General features: G+C 36.5%; 9 protein-coding genes across 9 annotated transcripts; 4 read left to right on the top strand and 5 right to left on the bottom strand. All coding sequences in view use genetic code 12, as the record gives it.

The window, feature by feature from the left end:
• Positions 1 to 3,317: 3,317 nt before the first annotated feature.
• Positions 3,318 to 3,788, top strand: SPAPADRAFT_138221 (uncharacterized protein; the record flags this gene model as incomplete). Its single annotated transcript, XM_007375443.1, has 1 exon — positions 3,318 to 3,788. A coding segment is annotated over one exon (471 nt), but the record flags the coding sequence as incomplete, so codon positions are not given.
• Positions 3,789 to 5,159: 1,371 nt separating this feature from the next.
• SPAPADRAFT_61310 (uncharacterized protein) lies at positions 5,160 to 6,740 on the bottom strand (the record flags this gene model as incomplete). The annotated part of the gene is made up of 1 exon (XM_007375442.1): positions 5,160 to 6,740. A coding segment is annotated over one exon (1,581 nt), but the record flags the coding sequence as incomplete, so codon positions are not given.
• A 144-nt stretch (positions 6,741 to 6,884) lies between these two features.
• On the bottom strand, positions 6,885 to 8,036 carry SPAPADRAFT_139005 (exportin/importin beta family protein; the record flags this gene model as incomplete). Its single annotated transcript, XM_007375441.1, has 1 exon — positions 6,885 to 8,036. A coding segment is annotated over one exon (1,152 nt), but the record flags the coding sequence as incomplete, so codon positions are not given.
• An 853-nt stretch (positions 8,037 to 8,889) lies between these two features.
• On the top strand, positions 8,890 to 9,450 carry GUK1 (guanylate kinase; the record flags this gene model as incomplete). The annotated part of the gene is made up of 1 exon (XM_007375440.1): positions 8,890 to 9,450. One exon carries the CDS (start codon positions 8,890 to 8,892, stop codon positions 9,448 to 9,450), a length of 561 nt encoding a protein of 186 aa, XP_007375502.1.
• Positions 9,451 to 9,746: 296 nt separating this feature from the next.
• On the top strand, positions 9,747 to 11,336 carry SPAPADRAFT_61305 (uncharacterized protein; the record flags this gene model as incomplete). Its single annotated transcript, XM_007375438.1, has 2 exons — positions 9,747 to 9,817; positions 9,877 to 11,336. The coding sequence occupies 2 exons, from the start codon at positions 9,774 to 9,776 to the stop codon at positions 10,301 to 10,303; spliced, it is 471 nt and encodes a 156-aa protein (XP_007375500.1).
• Positions 10,418 to 11,167, bottom strand: SPAPADRAFT_50795 (uncharacterized protein; the record flags this gene model as incomplete). The annotated part of the gene is made up of 1 exon (XM_007375439.1): positions 10,418 to 11,167. One exon carries the CDS (start codon positions 11,165 to 11,167, stop codon positions 10,418 to 10,420), a length of 750 nt encoding a protein of 249 aa, XP_007375501.1.
• Positions 11,337 to 11,475: 139 nt separating the features above from the next.
• Positions 11,476 to 13,776, bottom strand: BUD7 (exomer complex subunit; the record flags this gene model as incomplete). Its single annotated transcript, XM_007375437.1, has 1 exon — positions 11,476 to 13,776. The coding sequence occupies one exon, from the start codon at positions 13,729 to 13,731 to the stop codon at positions 11,518 to 11,520; it is 2,214 nt and encodes a 737-aa protein (XP_007375499.1).
• Positions 13,777 to 13,927: 151 nt separating this feature from the next.
• On the bottom strand, positions 13,928 to 14,720 carry SPAPADRAFT_61303 (chromatin modification protein; the record flags this gene model as incomplete). Its single annotated transcript, XM_007375436.1, has 1 exon — positions 13,928 to 14,720. One exon carries the CDS (start codon positions 14,660 to 14,662, stop codon positions 14,018 to 14,020), a length of 645 nt encoding a protein of 214 aa, XP_007375498.1.
• A 38-nt stretch (positions 14,721 to 14,758) lies between these two features.
• Positions 14,759 to 15,775, top strand: SPAPADRAFT_61302 (thiamine diphosphokinase; the record flags this gene model as incomplete). Its single annotated transcript, XM_007375435.1, has 1 exon — positions 14,759 to 15,775. The coding sequence occupies one exon, from the start codon at positions 14,815 to 14,817 to the stop codon at positions 15,733 to 15,735; it is 921 nt and encodes a 306-aa protein (XP_007375497.1).
• Positions 15,776 to 15,827: the final 52 nt, after the last annotated feature.

Raw genomic sequence — 15,827 nt, 5'->3', positions numbered from 1 at the left:
TGGAGATGGCTGGCTTGCTAAGCGTGATAGCGAAGCTGAAGAAGTTGAGGTTGTTGCACAAGGTAAACTTAGTGATTTGAAGAATAAGTTTAGTAAGAAGAAGGGTAAGGACAAGGATGACGAGGACCCTGACTGCCCTGAAGGAAAGCATAAGGACAAGGATGACAATGATACAGGCAAGGACAACGACGATGAGGATCCTGATTGTCCTGAAGGAAAGAATAAGGAAAAAGGCAAGAGCAGTAAGTTGGATGGTCTTAAAGATAAGTTTAAGAAGCCTGATATTAAAGGAAAATTGCCTGATATCAAAGGTAAACTTAAGAATTCGGATCTTAAGAGTAAGCTCCCAGATATTAAGTCCAAATTAAAGAAACCAGATATCAAGGGCAAGCTTAAAAAGGTTGTAAAGAAGCCTGATTTTAAATCTAAATTTGGTAAAGGAACAAAGGAAGAAGAAGATGATGATGACGAGGAAGAAGAAGATGATGATAAAGACTGTGATGGTAAAGATAAAAATAAAGAAGACAAAGCTGGAAAGGCTTCAATTGATTTGAAATCTAAATTAGGTGGCTTGAAAGGTAACAATGGTGGAAAAGGATCAGGAAAACATGACAAGTCTTGGCAAGGCGAATGGGATACTGATGATGAGTCTGACTGGGAAGACAACAAAAAGTCAGGAAAAGGAGGAAAAGAAGGTTGGAATAGAGGTTCCGGGAAAGGTAATAAAAATCAAGGAGGAAAATCTGGAAAGGGCAAGTCTGGTTATGAAAAGCGTGGCGCTGAAGAATTTCAAGCCCAAATTGACTTAAAGTCCAAGTTAGGTGGCTTGAAAAGTGGTTTTGGTAATAAGGGTGGAAGCGGTAAAGGTGGAAAGAATGACTACGACTGGAATACCGACGATGACCTGGATTGGGAAGATCACAAGTCTGGTAAGGGTAGAAAGGATGGTTGGAACAGAGACTCTGGAAAGGGTGGTTGGAATAAAGACTCTGGAAACGATGGTTGGAACAGAGACTCTGGAAAGGGTGGTTGGGATAGAGGGTATGCAAAAGCTCTCAATGATGGAAAGAATGGAAAAGACGGTCATTCTGATAGAGATAACCACCCCGGAAGAGACAACCACTTTGGAAAGGATGGTCACTCCGGTAGAGATAACCACTCCGGAAGAGATAACCACTCCGGAAGAGACAGTCACTCTGGAAAGGACAACCATTCAGGTAAGGACAACCACTTTGGAAAGGATGGTCACTCTGGTAGAGATAACCACTCTGGAAAGGATGGTCACTCTGGAAGAGACAGCCACTCAGGAAAGGATGGTCATTTAAGGAAAGGATGGTCACTCCGGAAGAGATAACCACTCCGGAAGAGACAGCCACTCTGGAAAGGACAACCATTCAGGTAAGGACAACCATTCAGGTAAGGACAACCATTCAGGTAAGGACAACCATTCAGGTAAGGACAACCACTTTGGAAAGGATGGTCACTCTGGAAAGGATAACCACTCCGGAAGAGACAACCACGTTGGAAAGGATGGCCACTCTGGAAAGGACAACCACTTTGGAAAGGACGGTCACTCTGGAATAGATAACCACTCTGGAAAGGATAACTATGGTGGAAAACATAGTAACAACAATGATAAATCTGGTAAGGAAAAGTCTGGACATATCTATAAACGTGAAGAAGTTCAAGCTCAAATTAACTTAAAGTCCAAGTTAGGTGGATTGAAAAGCGGGCTTTTTGACAAGGGTGGAAAATCCAAACATGATAAGGATAGCAATAATTGGGATGATAGATGGGACTCTGATGATGACTCTGATTGGGATCATGACAAACATGGAAAAGGCGACTGGAATAAGGGTTCCGGAAAGGGTAGTTTTAAACATGGCAAAGGCAGTGATATAGATGGTAAGTATGGTAATCATGGCCAAGATAATTATCGTCAAGGAAAAAATCATGGTAAACACGATTATAGTTGGGAAGGTAGATGGGATACTGAACAAGGATGGGATAGTGATAAGCATGGTAAGAATGATCAATTTGGTAAGGAAAAGAGCAGTCATTTTGAAAAGCGTGAAGCTAATGAAGTTCAAGCTCAAATTGATTTCAAATCGAAGTTGGGATCTTTGAAGAAAACTTTGGCTAACAAAGGTGGAAATGATAAGAATAAAAACAATAGTGGAAAAAATAAGCAAGGTAAGAACAACCATGAGTGGGATACTGATGATGACTCTGATTGGGAAGACCACAACAAGTCTGGTAAAGGAGGAAAAGACAATTGGAATAGGGGTTCTGGCAGAGGTGACTGGAACAATCGTTCAGGAAAGGACGGATGGAACAAAGATTCCGGAAAGGATGACTGGGACAGGGGTTTAAATAAGAATAGGGATGGTGGAAAACATGATAATTTGAACAGAAAATCCGGAAAAGATCACAATGATGTAAGCAAAGGAAAAGATGGATGGAATAATCATTCTGGAAAAGATGATTGGAACAACCATTCGGGAAAGGAAGGTTGGAATCACCATGGAAAAGATTCAGACAACCATGACAGGGACAACTATGGCAAAGATGGTAAAGATAATCACAACAATCATAACAACCACGGTAAAGATAATCATGACAATCATAACAACCACGGTAAAGATGATTGGAACAACCATTCTGGAAAAGATGGTTGGAATGATCACTCTGGAAGAAATAACCATTCTGGAAAAGATGATTGGAACGATCACTCTGGAAGAAACAACCATTCCGGAAAAGATAATCATTCTGGAAACGACCGCTGGAATAACCACAGAGAAGATGTAGATAATCATGATAAACATGGCAAAGATGGTTGGAACGATCATTCTGGAAGGGGTCATGATGATGGAAAACACGAAAACGATGGCTGGCATAAGGGATCAGATAAGAGTCATGACAATTATGGTGACCACGACAAATTTGGCAAGGGAAAGTCTGGTCATTTAGCTAAGAGGGAAGCGGAAAAAGTCGAAGCCCAAATTGATTTAAAGACCAAGTTAGGTGGTTTAAAAGGGGGATTTGGAGATAAAGGTGGAAAAAATGGAAAGAATGATAAGAATCATAAGGATTGGGATTATGATGATGAAACTGATTGGGACGAAGATAATAAGCACAAGTCTGGAAAAGATGGTTGGAACAAGGGTAAAAGTGGTTCCAAGAATAAGGGTGATTATGGTAAACTTGTCAAGAAAGAAAATAACATAGCTCTCGTAAAGCGTGATGTTGATCAAGAAAATGCTTTACGTGATTTGAGAAATGTTCTCTGTAAGATTGAAACGGACCAAGTAATAGACAAGCGTGATTTAGTAGACAAAATGTTGGTCAGAGTGTTCCATTCATTAAAGAAGTCTGGTTTGATTAATGATATTATTAGAATGTCTTTGACAGATGATGAAGTGAGAGAATCGGTAGCTTCTATCACAATAGAGTTGCTTAGAGCTGATGTAATTTCTTGGGAAGAAGTCTTTGTTGCTCTTAAGGATTCTGGTTTGGCTATTGATGTTGTTCGCTTTTCATTAACCGATGAGGAGACTAGAAATGGATTGGGTGAATTGGTTAAGGAAATCCTACCAGATTTATTAGAATCCGGCGCTATTGATCCTAAGGATTTGGTTAGTGGTCCATCTGATAAACACGGAAACAAGAATCACGGTAAGTTCAAAGACCGTGATGATGACTTCGACAACCACAAGAAAGGCCATAAAAGAGATGATAATCTTCCAATCGAAGGTGCTGTTCCAATTAGCCACCCAATTGCAGATTAAGGGCTGCTCCAAATATATTAAACAGTTGTTTGTTTTTTTTTACTCGAATTAAGTATAATCTTTAATATTGTTATTGATTTTTCCTCTATATGTTTATATGCCAGAATACCCCAAAATATGAATAATTGTTAGTTTGTTTAATATAGCTATTTGTAGCTGCTTGTAAGGATTAACAGATTAGGAACGAGATAACTGCTGTAGTAAGTGCCGATCAACGGTACCCCACTCATAAGACTACACAAGAAGTGGAGAAGTTATCAATAGGAGATTATAGTAAGATTGATTTAGTAATTTCAAAGAATATTTATTGCGATTATACACTAACATATATCTTACAATAATAAAGCACCGGCAGCTATAGCAACTGCACCAACTGCAAATTGTCTATTGGCATTACCTTCAAAACTAGAAGTGTCAACCAGAATGGTGGTATTAGTAGCGTTATTTGTTTCTGCATTGATGACAGAAGCAGCGATGGTGAACAAAGCGATAGCCGATAATTGCATTGTTGAAAAGAAAGACAAATAGTTGGAATATTTTTGAAAAGTTAAAAAAAAGCAGTATAAAACGTAAAATCAATGGATGGGGAAATCACCCCAATTTATAGTTTTACACTATCCAATGATATTTTCGAATTTGGAACGTAGGTGCCTGATCCGGGAAACATACACAGATACGAAACGCACAATCTCTTGTGTAGGATTCATTAGAAAATTTCTGCTTTTCGCAATCAATTGTGTCATAAATTATATATTGTTCATGGTGCAGATGACTACATGAACAATACACAATAAAAGTAAGCGAGCTGAAAAAAATATTATGACGAATTTATAAATGGACTATCATTATTTAAGTTCTTATTCGTCGCAATTAATGAGGCGTTTATTAAATTCAGATACCCGGAATCTCTTTCTGAATGGTATATTGGTCAAAAAAGGTGAAAATAAAAGTATACGCGAATTAGGTTTATACCATGGCCCAAAACCCTTGAGACTTCTTTTGATGAGGCACCAAGTGTAAACAAATTGCCTCGACAAGATAAATCACCCGAGGCTTTTACACGAAATAGAAGAACCCACGGATGATTAGTTCTTTGACGATCACTTCCCAGGATCTGTGGCAATATGATTCTACACCCTTCTCAGTCTTTCGAGAACATCGTTTCCTGATTCGGTAGCGGATATTTAGCCGCGTTGCATTGGATGCCCCAAACGAGTTGAGAAATTACTGTAAAGAAAAGATATGCGGCTCATAGCCAAATCTCAGTGGGTGTAAGCGTCGGTTACAAACACATTTACTTTCGTGTAATTAAATGACCTTTATTATTATTCATTTTACTCGTGAAAACTATATACTATACAACCCATATTTCTAAAATTCTGATCTTGGCGTGACATTCTTTCTTGAATACCAACTTACAAAATCTCTCAAAGCCGATCTTACTTTTCTATTATCCTTATTTGGCAATGCAGCACTGACTGTATTTATCAATCGGTCAATTTCTTTGCTACTGGAATTAGGTAAGCCAGTAACTACTTCTCGTAACCATTGCACTGGTAAATTACTAGTGCTTGGGTCAGCTGTAGATGCCACAACCAAGATTTTCAAGATTAAATCATTGACATCTTGTTGGACATCATTGTGGAATCTAAATATTAATCCGTTCAATACCACACGTAATAATTCGCATCCATTATTATTTAAAATTAAGAATCTCTGCACTTCAGCTCTTAAAGGTGCAGGATCTTCATCGTCAAATAATGAAATTGGAGGATGAGGCATTCCCCATGAAATAAAATCAATCAAGAAATGAACACATGATATTATCGGATCGAATTCATTGATTACTGTCAAAGTCAAATTGACAGCGTTCAAAGTGGATGTTAATAATTCAAAATTTGAAATGAGCTTGAATGGGTAAAACATTAATAAATCATTCATCATTCTAAAGAAATCTTCAATGACATCAGGAATTTGTTTCAACTGTTCTTCATTTTGTTTGAGGGATAAGATTTCGAAAAAGTTAAAGCATTGCTGCAATCCAAATTGATGAATCGATTCTTTGGTTTCTTGGTTGGAATAATAATCATCACCAAATTCACGAATTAATACTCCAGATACCCAAAGATAACATCCAAAATTAGTAGTTTTAAACCCCGAGACAAGGAGATTAGCTAAATCAGCTAAGATCTTGTTTAAATGGAAACTAAATGATTGGACAGCCAGTTTAATTAACTTACAGTTAGATTCACTAATTGCAATTGAAGAGCCGAACTTACTGAGCAATTGAGATGAGATTGGGTATATTTTATCCATAAACAATTCTGCAATTGGATATGGGTTGGGTGAATCAAAATCAGGACATTTCAATACTTGAACAAATATAGTCAATATTTCAACTTGATCAGCAATTACTTTAAAGTTTGGAGTACTGTGATTTGAATCTTCGATCAATACATTTAACGTAGGAGTAATAAACATTTCCAAAGTCTTGTACATGTTTTCTTGGGGGATCTTGCTAATCACATGAGCCAACCCATCAACTAATTCAAAAGTTGATTCCAAATCCAATTGATCCTTGACTTGGCCATAGAGCATATATAACTGTTCCAAATAGTTCACCAATAACACCGAACAATCTTGACAGAAATACATTAATGCTCTTGAAGCAGCAATTATAATACCATCATCTGTAGTACCTTTACTAACCTCGAATCCTTTTGTAATGTAGTTCAATTGTGGTTCCAAAAATTGAGGATTCTTGGAAGTCCATTCAGAATATCTTCCCAATACTAATGTAGCAGCGTATCTAATCTTTGGATGTTCAGGTAATTGCACAAGGAAGGACATTATAACTGGTAAGATGGTATTTTCCTTTAATGGAACTTCCTTAGCCATTGCTCTCATGGAAAACAAAGGAGCTTCTAAATGTTGCCATACAATTGGAGCTTCTTGTGATAGTACCGATTGAATTTGTCTGAATGGAATTTCCAATGCCTTGGTGGCACCAACTATGGCGCAACAATCTTTCAAGACATCTCCCATCTCATATCTGAATTCTTTAAACTTATCTTCTTGTTCTTTGTCACCTTGGAATAAGTCGCTATCATTAGGTCCAACAGGATAAGATAAATGCAGAATGATAATCACAATCAATTCTTGATAAATTTCGCGTAATTCTTGTTTTGATTGTTCAAATTTTGGCAATGTGAGTAGTTGTTTTAATAAATACCAAAAATAAAAGGTATATTTGACCACATCTAAATCCTCCTTGTATTTACAACATTGTAACAAGATTTGACATAATGGTTTGAAATGGGCTGGGTTCTTTGCAATCAATACATGCCATGCTTCACCACACTCGACATATAATCTGGTTAATGCTGGGATAGCTTCGGGGTCATCTTTCATAGTTTCCAAATACTTGTCCAACTGCAAGATTTGTTGGTATAATGCATCAATCAATTGTTGATTTTCAATATCCCTCGTTTCATGTATAATGGTGACAAGACATTCAATTGCTTTTTCAAAGGTCTCGTCATTGGATAAACTTTTAAAGATTAACGAAGTCAAGGAATCAACATGTAAGATGTTTTCCACAGGACATTCTTTAATCCAATTGTTTAAACAGTCAAGAATTGCCGAATTTAACGAGTTGTCGCCTGATTCGGATAAATTCTTTAATATTAACAAGACTGGTTCAACATTGCTTGTGATTAACTCGGTGGTTCTTTGGTTGAATTCGTCATCGGTTAAGTTAGTCTTTTTAACATCGGATAATTCTTCTGGTAAAATCTTCAATACTTCTAATAAAGTAGCTATCGTAGTTGGTGCAGATAATTTGCCAATTATTTCATTAACTGCATTTGACCAAGTTAAATATTGTAAGGATAAATGAGACAATGCAATGGCCAATTGAGTACGGATCAACCGTTGGTTGGTCTGGGAATACTTTACTAACAATTCCAATATGGACTCTTTTAGTTGTGGATAGTTGGTTTCAGGTAATTGGTGTAAATCATAAGTAATTTTAGATCTAAGTGTTTGAGCAGCAAAAAGTTTCAATTGAACGTTTGCGTCTTCACCGTGCAAAACAATATGAACAATTTCCCATGCCTCTTGTGACTTCTGAAAGGATTCCAAAAATTGAGTAGCCTTTACTTTGTCAGCTTGGACATTGGTACCTCCATACATTGCATCCAATGCATTGTTCACTTGATTTAATGTTTCCGAAGATGAAGATGACATCTTTCTGTATACTGGGGTGATTGGTTTGATGGTGGTTAGAACCCAAGCATTTCCTTCACTGAAAAAAAAATGCACACAACAAAATTTGAGCTCAAGATATTGGGCTATTCTGCACGACCTTTGACCACAAGGTTTAGACAGCAATCCATATGAAGTATCCCCTAGCAAAGACAACAATGCTCAATTGGAAGTTAGAAGGAAAATTTTGAGATATGTTACACCAATATATTAGAATAGGGAGAATTGTAATGTACATACAAGAAGAGAAATTGGCCACCAAAGAAACTGCTAGAACACCCCTCCCCCCTCCCCCCATTGAGACTCTTGTATTGTTCAGCTATATTTCCATAAATCATGGTACAATTCAAATGAATCTGTTAGCAGATGAACATGATCCGATATTGCGTATCATCTGAACAGTTGATGATAACTGTATATGTTCTTTCGAGCATCCAAGTTGCTGTTAAGGTATTGAGGATATGCGCAGAATCAAAGTTGATACATTAATTTATTGAAACGATATCACTTGATCAAGCAAGCGAGATTATAGGCATAGATCGGCACCTTACCTCTCACCACCTACCATTAAACATGTCCTATCATACTACCGTCTTTGTGTGTCAATAATTTCCGTTTTATTTTTTTTTTTTCTTAATTTCACTGAACAATCACAATAAGAAAAAAAAAAAAATTTCGCGTGGTGGTTTTGCCCTGTGGTGGTATTGACTTTTTGGGTTTGTAACAATTGACTTTTCAATTTTGATACTGGTTTTGAATGATTCGTATTCAACGGCCCAGATCTTTTTTCTTATTACATCGTTCGTTTGTAAACACTTATACAACTATATCCATCATGTCTAGACCTATTGTTATTTCTGGTCCTTCCGGAACTGGTAAATCTACTTTACTTAAGAAATTGTTTGCTGAGTACCCAAACAAGTTTGGATTTTCTGTATCAAACACTACTCGTAAGCCAAGAGCTGGTGAAGTCGATGGAAAGGATTACAATTTCTCCACCGTGGAAGAATTCCAACAATTAATTGCCGAAGACAAGTTCATTGAATGGGCTCAATTTTCAGGCAACTATTACGGTACTACCATTAAGGCCGTCAAAGACGTTGCTGAACTGGGTAAGACTTGTTTGTTAGATATTGATATGCAGGGTGTCAAATCTGTAAAGAAGACCGATTTAAATGCTAGATACTTGTTTATCAGTCCTCCTTCCATCGACGAGTTAAAGCAAAGATTACAAGGTAGAGGTACTGAAACCGAAGAATCTTTAACTAAAAGAATCGATGCTGCTTCTGCTGAAATGGAATATGCTAAAACTGGTGCTCATGATAAAATTATCGTCAATGATGATTTAGAAAAGGCTTATGTTGAATTCAAGGACTTTATTCTTGCCAATGAATAAATTTGTTTAAAGCTTTTGTATAAAATAATATAGACTGTCGTAATAACAACTAAGTCAACTAGATATACTCATGCATCAACTCTAATTCACTGCTATTTATACTTGTATCTTTCAAACCCCGATGTAATTAGCTCATTTTGGTTTAAAAACCAATCAAACAACATCTCTGAATATGTCACGTGATTGTTCACTTTGCAAAATCCGCCACCACCACTGCACCGCTAACCACCGCTATCTTTCTCCTCAATGGGAAAAAAACCGAAAAAAAATGCTAGATCTTACATTTTGTAGCAATTGGTTGATCCAGATAAAACAACTATACTATGAGCACTAGACTACCATCATCTGTGAGTTTTGACGAAGAAGAGTATGTGCAATTGTTTTATTTTGCCTCGAAAGATCTCTACTAACATAAACACACACCAGAGAAGAAGACTTCTTTAAGAAAATATGGGCCAGATGTAAAGAAAATCCCTTTGTTCCCGCGGGTACATTAGCTACAACCGGTGCCATTACGTTAGCTGCTTTTTCAATGCACAAAGGTAATCGTAAGAAGACCAACATATATTATAGATATCGTGTATTATTCCAGGGGTTAACATTGGTTGCATTAGTTGTTGGGGGTTTATTCTTCCAAAAGGAAGCTCAAGGGTCCCAAAAGAGTAAAGAGGATTTATTACGAGAAAAGGCTAAAAAGAGGGAACAATTATGGATTGAAGAATTGGAAAGAAGAGATGCAATTATTCAAGCTAGAAAATTAAGATTACAACAATCCAAGGATGAATTAAGGGAATTGGCCAGGGAAGAGTTTGAAAAGGAAAGATTACTTGAAGATACTGAAAAGAAACAGTAAGCAAAGCATGTGGATATCTAAGTTCGACTACTGCAAATATGTACATAGTATTGAAAATAATGCAATATGATTCAGGCACATTCTATAAATTTGTATTATCACACACTACGCAAATTAACCTTCTATTAACTCTCTCGTACAAAGCTCCAACTTTAACAAAGATAATTCTGTAAATGTGGGAAGATTTAAAGTTTTATATGCTTGCGACATATTCAATGGAGCTTCATTTTTAACCTTGTCTACTATGTCTTTTCTTAATACTGATAACTTGACATTCAGATCTGCAATAAACACATCTGAATTCCATTCTTCAAACTTGGACAAGTTTTTCATATTGTCAACGGTAATTATTATAGCATTAGGATTAGTTGACCTTATAAACTTTGTTAAATCACTCATAATGGAAGACTTCACATGGTTCAATATTACAAACTCATAAGATCCAGTAATAGTTTCATTATCAAGCTCCTTTAAATTACTATATGTAACATTATACTCCTCCACTAGCTTACTATTGTCTTCACTGACATATAATATCCGATCATTCAGATCACATTCAAATCCTTCTAGTACTCCAATAACATCGCAAAATGCAATATTCCCCTGAGGACATTCTTCACTTATTCTATTACTTATAAAATTAAACAACTCGTCAAATCCACCACTTGGACTATTCAATCGAAATGTTCCAGGTGTAACCGATGATACAACCTTACTTATATTAGGAACAATCTTATAATATTCTTCTCCGTTATACTTGGCCCGTTCTTCAGTAGGTAACAACGGAAATTCAGGTCGAAGTTCATGTTTGGTTCGGTGTTGTAGGTGGGATAGCACCATGGACAATCTTGCTTGTGCTGACATTAGTAATGGCTGCCAAAAAATAAATAGGAAATTTTTTTCGATGTATGTAAATGTGAATATGCAAAGACTATACTGAGTATGGTGATTCAGTTGTTGTATATGTCCCTGACAAAGCTGGAAAGAAGTATCGCTAGTTGCTGATAGTGGTTATTAGGTGATGTGGTCTGTTATCTTCAAACCAAGATGAAATCTCTATTATATAGAATGGCGTTTTTTTTCATGTAAGGTTCACATCATATCACGTGATTTTCTTGAAAAGTTATAACCGTGACCTATATTATCTCATCAATGCAATCTACACTATATAACCTCTGTATACAAGTGTTTCATTTAGACCAATAGTACAATGTCTATTCATCAGCGTTACTTAATTTATACAATTTAATATAATCAACATCTAAATCATCCATCATATCAATTATACCATGGTTCCCAATATGATCTTTGTCACTGCTAGTAACACCGGTCAGTTCAGAATATAATGCCCGAACTGAACTTTGAATCTTGATAGACCCTTCCCATGCCACTAAATCGCTTAACGATAATAATAACCCGGGTGAGAAGTCACTATACCATCTGTGGTTCCACACTAATAATTTTATAATACTATCAAGAATCTTCTCATTCAATTGGTTCATTAATTTTGTATAATTGTGAATGTTGCTTGCGCCTGATGAACTCTTGGTTAAAAGTTTTGATCTTTCCATAACATAATATCTCATAATTTCCCTTTGTGATTGAGGTGAGAATCTTCCGCTTAACGCATTACTGAAAGCAATAGATCCTTCTTTGAAATGCTTTAATCTATAGGCGATTGAACCAAGAATTTCCCATTCCAAAGTGGTTTTTTTGTATTCCATTTGTTGGGCTTGGAAATGTAAGGATTCAGCTTGCCACATGGTGTATACTCGTAAATCTTCATACAACAACATAAACAAGTTATCCAACCATCTTTCACATAATCTCTTGCGTTTAAATTCATCTTCAAATGAGACAGCTTCTGTGGTGACGGCATCAATATCAACCGTGGTACTATCGTCAAAGTTTTCTTTTTGAGGAGATTTTATAGCCATGGTGGAAGAGTTATCTTCCTCATTGACTGTTTCAGTAGTTTCTGCAACGGTCAAGTTTTCAGCTCCATTCAATGGTTCCTTGGTAGTTCCGTTATTAGCACTGCTCACACTTCCTCTAATATCTTTACGATATTCTTCTTCCATAACAAATACTTTAGCTCTGTACTTCAATAAAGCCTCCCAGCCGGTCTTGACAACAATATCAGTTAATAAATCATAAGCCTTAGCATAGGTGGATTTTAAATTGGTGGCAGGCAAATTGGTTAATTGTGCATCCAAATTTCTTTGTTCGTAACTAATTTCATTACTTTGCAAGTTAGATACTTCATCAAGAGTGACATCTGTTGGAGAAGGCAAATGTAAATCTTCACTTCCATTCTTGAGTGGGACAATACGTTTTAATTGGTATTTTTCGCGATGGGAATTCATAGGGCAGGAGTTCAAGGTTAACAATGCATTTTCAAAATCTCCTAATCTGATATAACATTTAACCAAGATTGACCATGCTTTGAAATCAGAAGGTGATGATTTAACCGCTTGTTTGGCTAATTCAAGCGCCAATTCGGGTTTCTTCTTTTCCAAGACATATTCAGTTTGCAAAATTAATAAATTGACATCACGTTTGTTTTGAGTAATACCCTCATTCATAACTTTAACTGCTTCAACCTCATCTTGTTTTAATAATAATACTTGAGCAATTAAGGAAATTACACTAGGTTCCTCTTTTTGTAATCTTTCGAGGATTTCCAAAGCTTGATCATAAGTTTGAGTCAATTCAATCACCTTCATAAATCCATCAACAAGATAATTGTTTATCAAGGTAGGTTGGGGGAAATCCACTGTACATCCTAACTTGTATCCCTGAAAGAACAACTCCTCAAATCCTTGCAAGAAGTTATTCAATAATTCTTTTGAGACAATACCATTATTGAATGGATTAATCTTACGGACTTCCACTAATCCACCGCCAACTTTGTTCGTATCTGGATCATCATCAGATTCTAATACTGCTCTAACAATCCCACAAACAAAAGTTTCTAGCCAGAATCTGTCCAATTCTTCAGAACTTAACTTATCTTGAATCAATTTTCCATCATAGTTAACAACAACAACATCTAACTTCCCAGGAATGTGGACAGTAACTCTCATATCAACTTTGCTGAAAGCATTATAACTGCAATAGCTCAATTCAGGAACTTTCCAATGCTTCTTATCACCAAACCAGTATTGTGACTTTGAGGTCATCAAATTGGCCAAACTTTGTAAATGAGCAGCAATTGAAGCAACATTCGAAGTGTCAACACCAGTAAAGTACAAGAACGTACCAATTTCGGTTTCCTTTTTAGAATTGAGCTGATACTTGTGAATGTTACACAAATCACCAGGTCCCAAATCAGGAATTGTCAAAAGACGGGCGGTTCTTTCAACTAAGGAAGATCCAGGGTAATCTTCTCTTGCTTCTGGAATTGATGCTATGGATGGTGGTAGCATTTTCACTGGTTGTAAAGCGATGATTCCTTTGTGAAACGTGTGGTGGTGGTTGTAAAAGAAAAACAGTGTTGTCCTTTTGCGTATTTTTTTTTTCTGGTGGTGGTGGTGGTGATTTTGGCGAACTACTCCGCCGTAGATCCAAATATAGATCGACCAAAAGTAAACCAGGCGTCCTTTTACACCAAAGGCAAGAATTCATTGAATAACGTCAAATTTTCTATAATACATAATTATAATATAAACTTACAAACTGTAAATAAGATTTGCTCTCTGGCTTCGTCATAATTCAAGATTTGGCCTTCTTTTTAATTCTTTCATCATCCAAATCTGGCTCTTCATCAAGGTTTTCCCAATCCTTAGCGGTCAAACAATACTTTTCAGGAGGCAAATTCAATCCCCATTTAGGTATAACTGGGGGCAATGGTCTTGAATTTCTTTCCTGAGCCAATTCCAATAATAATTCTTTCGGTGGAGTAGGTTTGAATTGATAGTTACTTCTAGCAGCAATGGCTAATCTTATATCATCGGTATTCACTGTAGTATTTGAATTAGGGTTTAAATTGGTGTTTGTATTTATTGGTTTAGCGTGATCGTTATACACTAAAGCATCACGAAGTACGGATTTGGTATATCTATGGGCAAAATCCATTAGTTGAAGTGGGACATGATCTTGATAGTTTTGTATACCTTGTGTTGCAAAGATAAGATGAAGAAGACGGACATCTCTTGGAACTATGGCTTCTTTTCTCTCTGGTTGCGGTTGATTGAGGTCGGTTTGGGTGGTAGCTGGTGCTTGTGCTGGTGCAGTTGATGGTGGGGCAACTGCTGCTGCTGCTGCTGCTGGTGTTGTTGTTGTCGTACCTATAGCTGTTGCTGGTGACAGATTGATTGTAGCTTGTGCTGCACCTCCACTTGATGCAGGTACACTCATTGCTTACTGTGATTGATATTGATTTTATGGTTTACTGAAGGTATAAAGTAGCAACATTGAGTTGGAATTTTTTTTTTTGTTGTTTTTTGTTTGTTTGTAGTTTTGTTGCTCTCTTTGCTAAGTCACCACATTGATAGACAAACTTGATAAGTATGTCCAAAGAAGCAAGACTAAAGGAAGAAGTCACAGTACAACCAGATACCGTGAGTATACCACCTCCTGCAAATCCCACATATACACTTTATCCATTTGCATATCTTTCTCCGCGCACATCCGACCCATTCAACAGTGCTCTTCTCATTCTTAATCAAACTATACAATCAGGATTCGAATTACTCTGGCAATCAACAACAATACATGTATGTGCTGATGGTGCTGCTAATCGATTATATAACCATTTTGAAACCAGTGAATTACGAGACAAGTTTATTCCTGATTATATAGTGGGAGACTTTGATTCTCTTGAACCTGAAATTGGACAATATTATCAATCTAGAGGGACGAGACTAATTCAACAATCTTCACAGTATAGTACAGATTTTACCAAGTCCATTTATACTATTCAATTGCATTTCAAACTTGGCAATATTCCCTCTGAGGTGGATTCCTATAATGGATTAGGCACTCTCTGGGAATCGCTTGGCACTAAGGATCAGCTTCCTATTAAAATATATACTATTGGTGGTATAGGTGGTAGGTTTGATCAAACTATCCATTCAATATCTCAATTATACATTCTTCATGAGGTGTATCCACAACTCGAGATATTCTTTATTACTTCCCAAGATATCATATTTCTTTTGCGAAAGGGAACAAACTATGTCCAGTATGACAGTAGGAAAATATTCAATATCAGGGATAAAATACCGCCATGTGGATTACTTCCGCTCAGTAATAAATCAATCGTTTTAACTACTCATGGATTAAAATATGATGTTACAAATTGGAACAGTGACATGTTGGGTAAAGTAAGTAGCTCAAACTGTGTTAGTGGGCTGGATGGATTTATAGTGGAAGCTTCGGATGCAATTGTAATGAACATATCTACAAATTACAAGGACCAGGGTATATAAATAGACTGTATTAGCATTTGCAATAATTATAGAATCACGTGATGTGTTCCTGCATGTAATCGTTTTCGCTCTGATTTGGAAAACCAATGAAA

This window comes from Spathaspora passalidarum (genome assembly GCF_000223485.1).
Source record: "Spathaspora passalidarum NRRL Y-27907 unplaced genomic scaffold SPAPAscaffold_4, whole genome shotgun sequence".
Taxonomy (NCBI): domain Eukaryota; kingdom Fungi; phylum Ascomycota; class Pichiomycetes; order Serinales; family Debaryomycetaceae; genus Spathaspora; species Spathaspora passalidarum.
The sequence above is the reverse complement of the archived record's forward strand: the minus strand, read 5'-3'. Positions and strand labels throughout refer to the sequence as shown.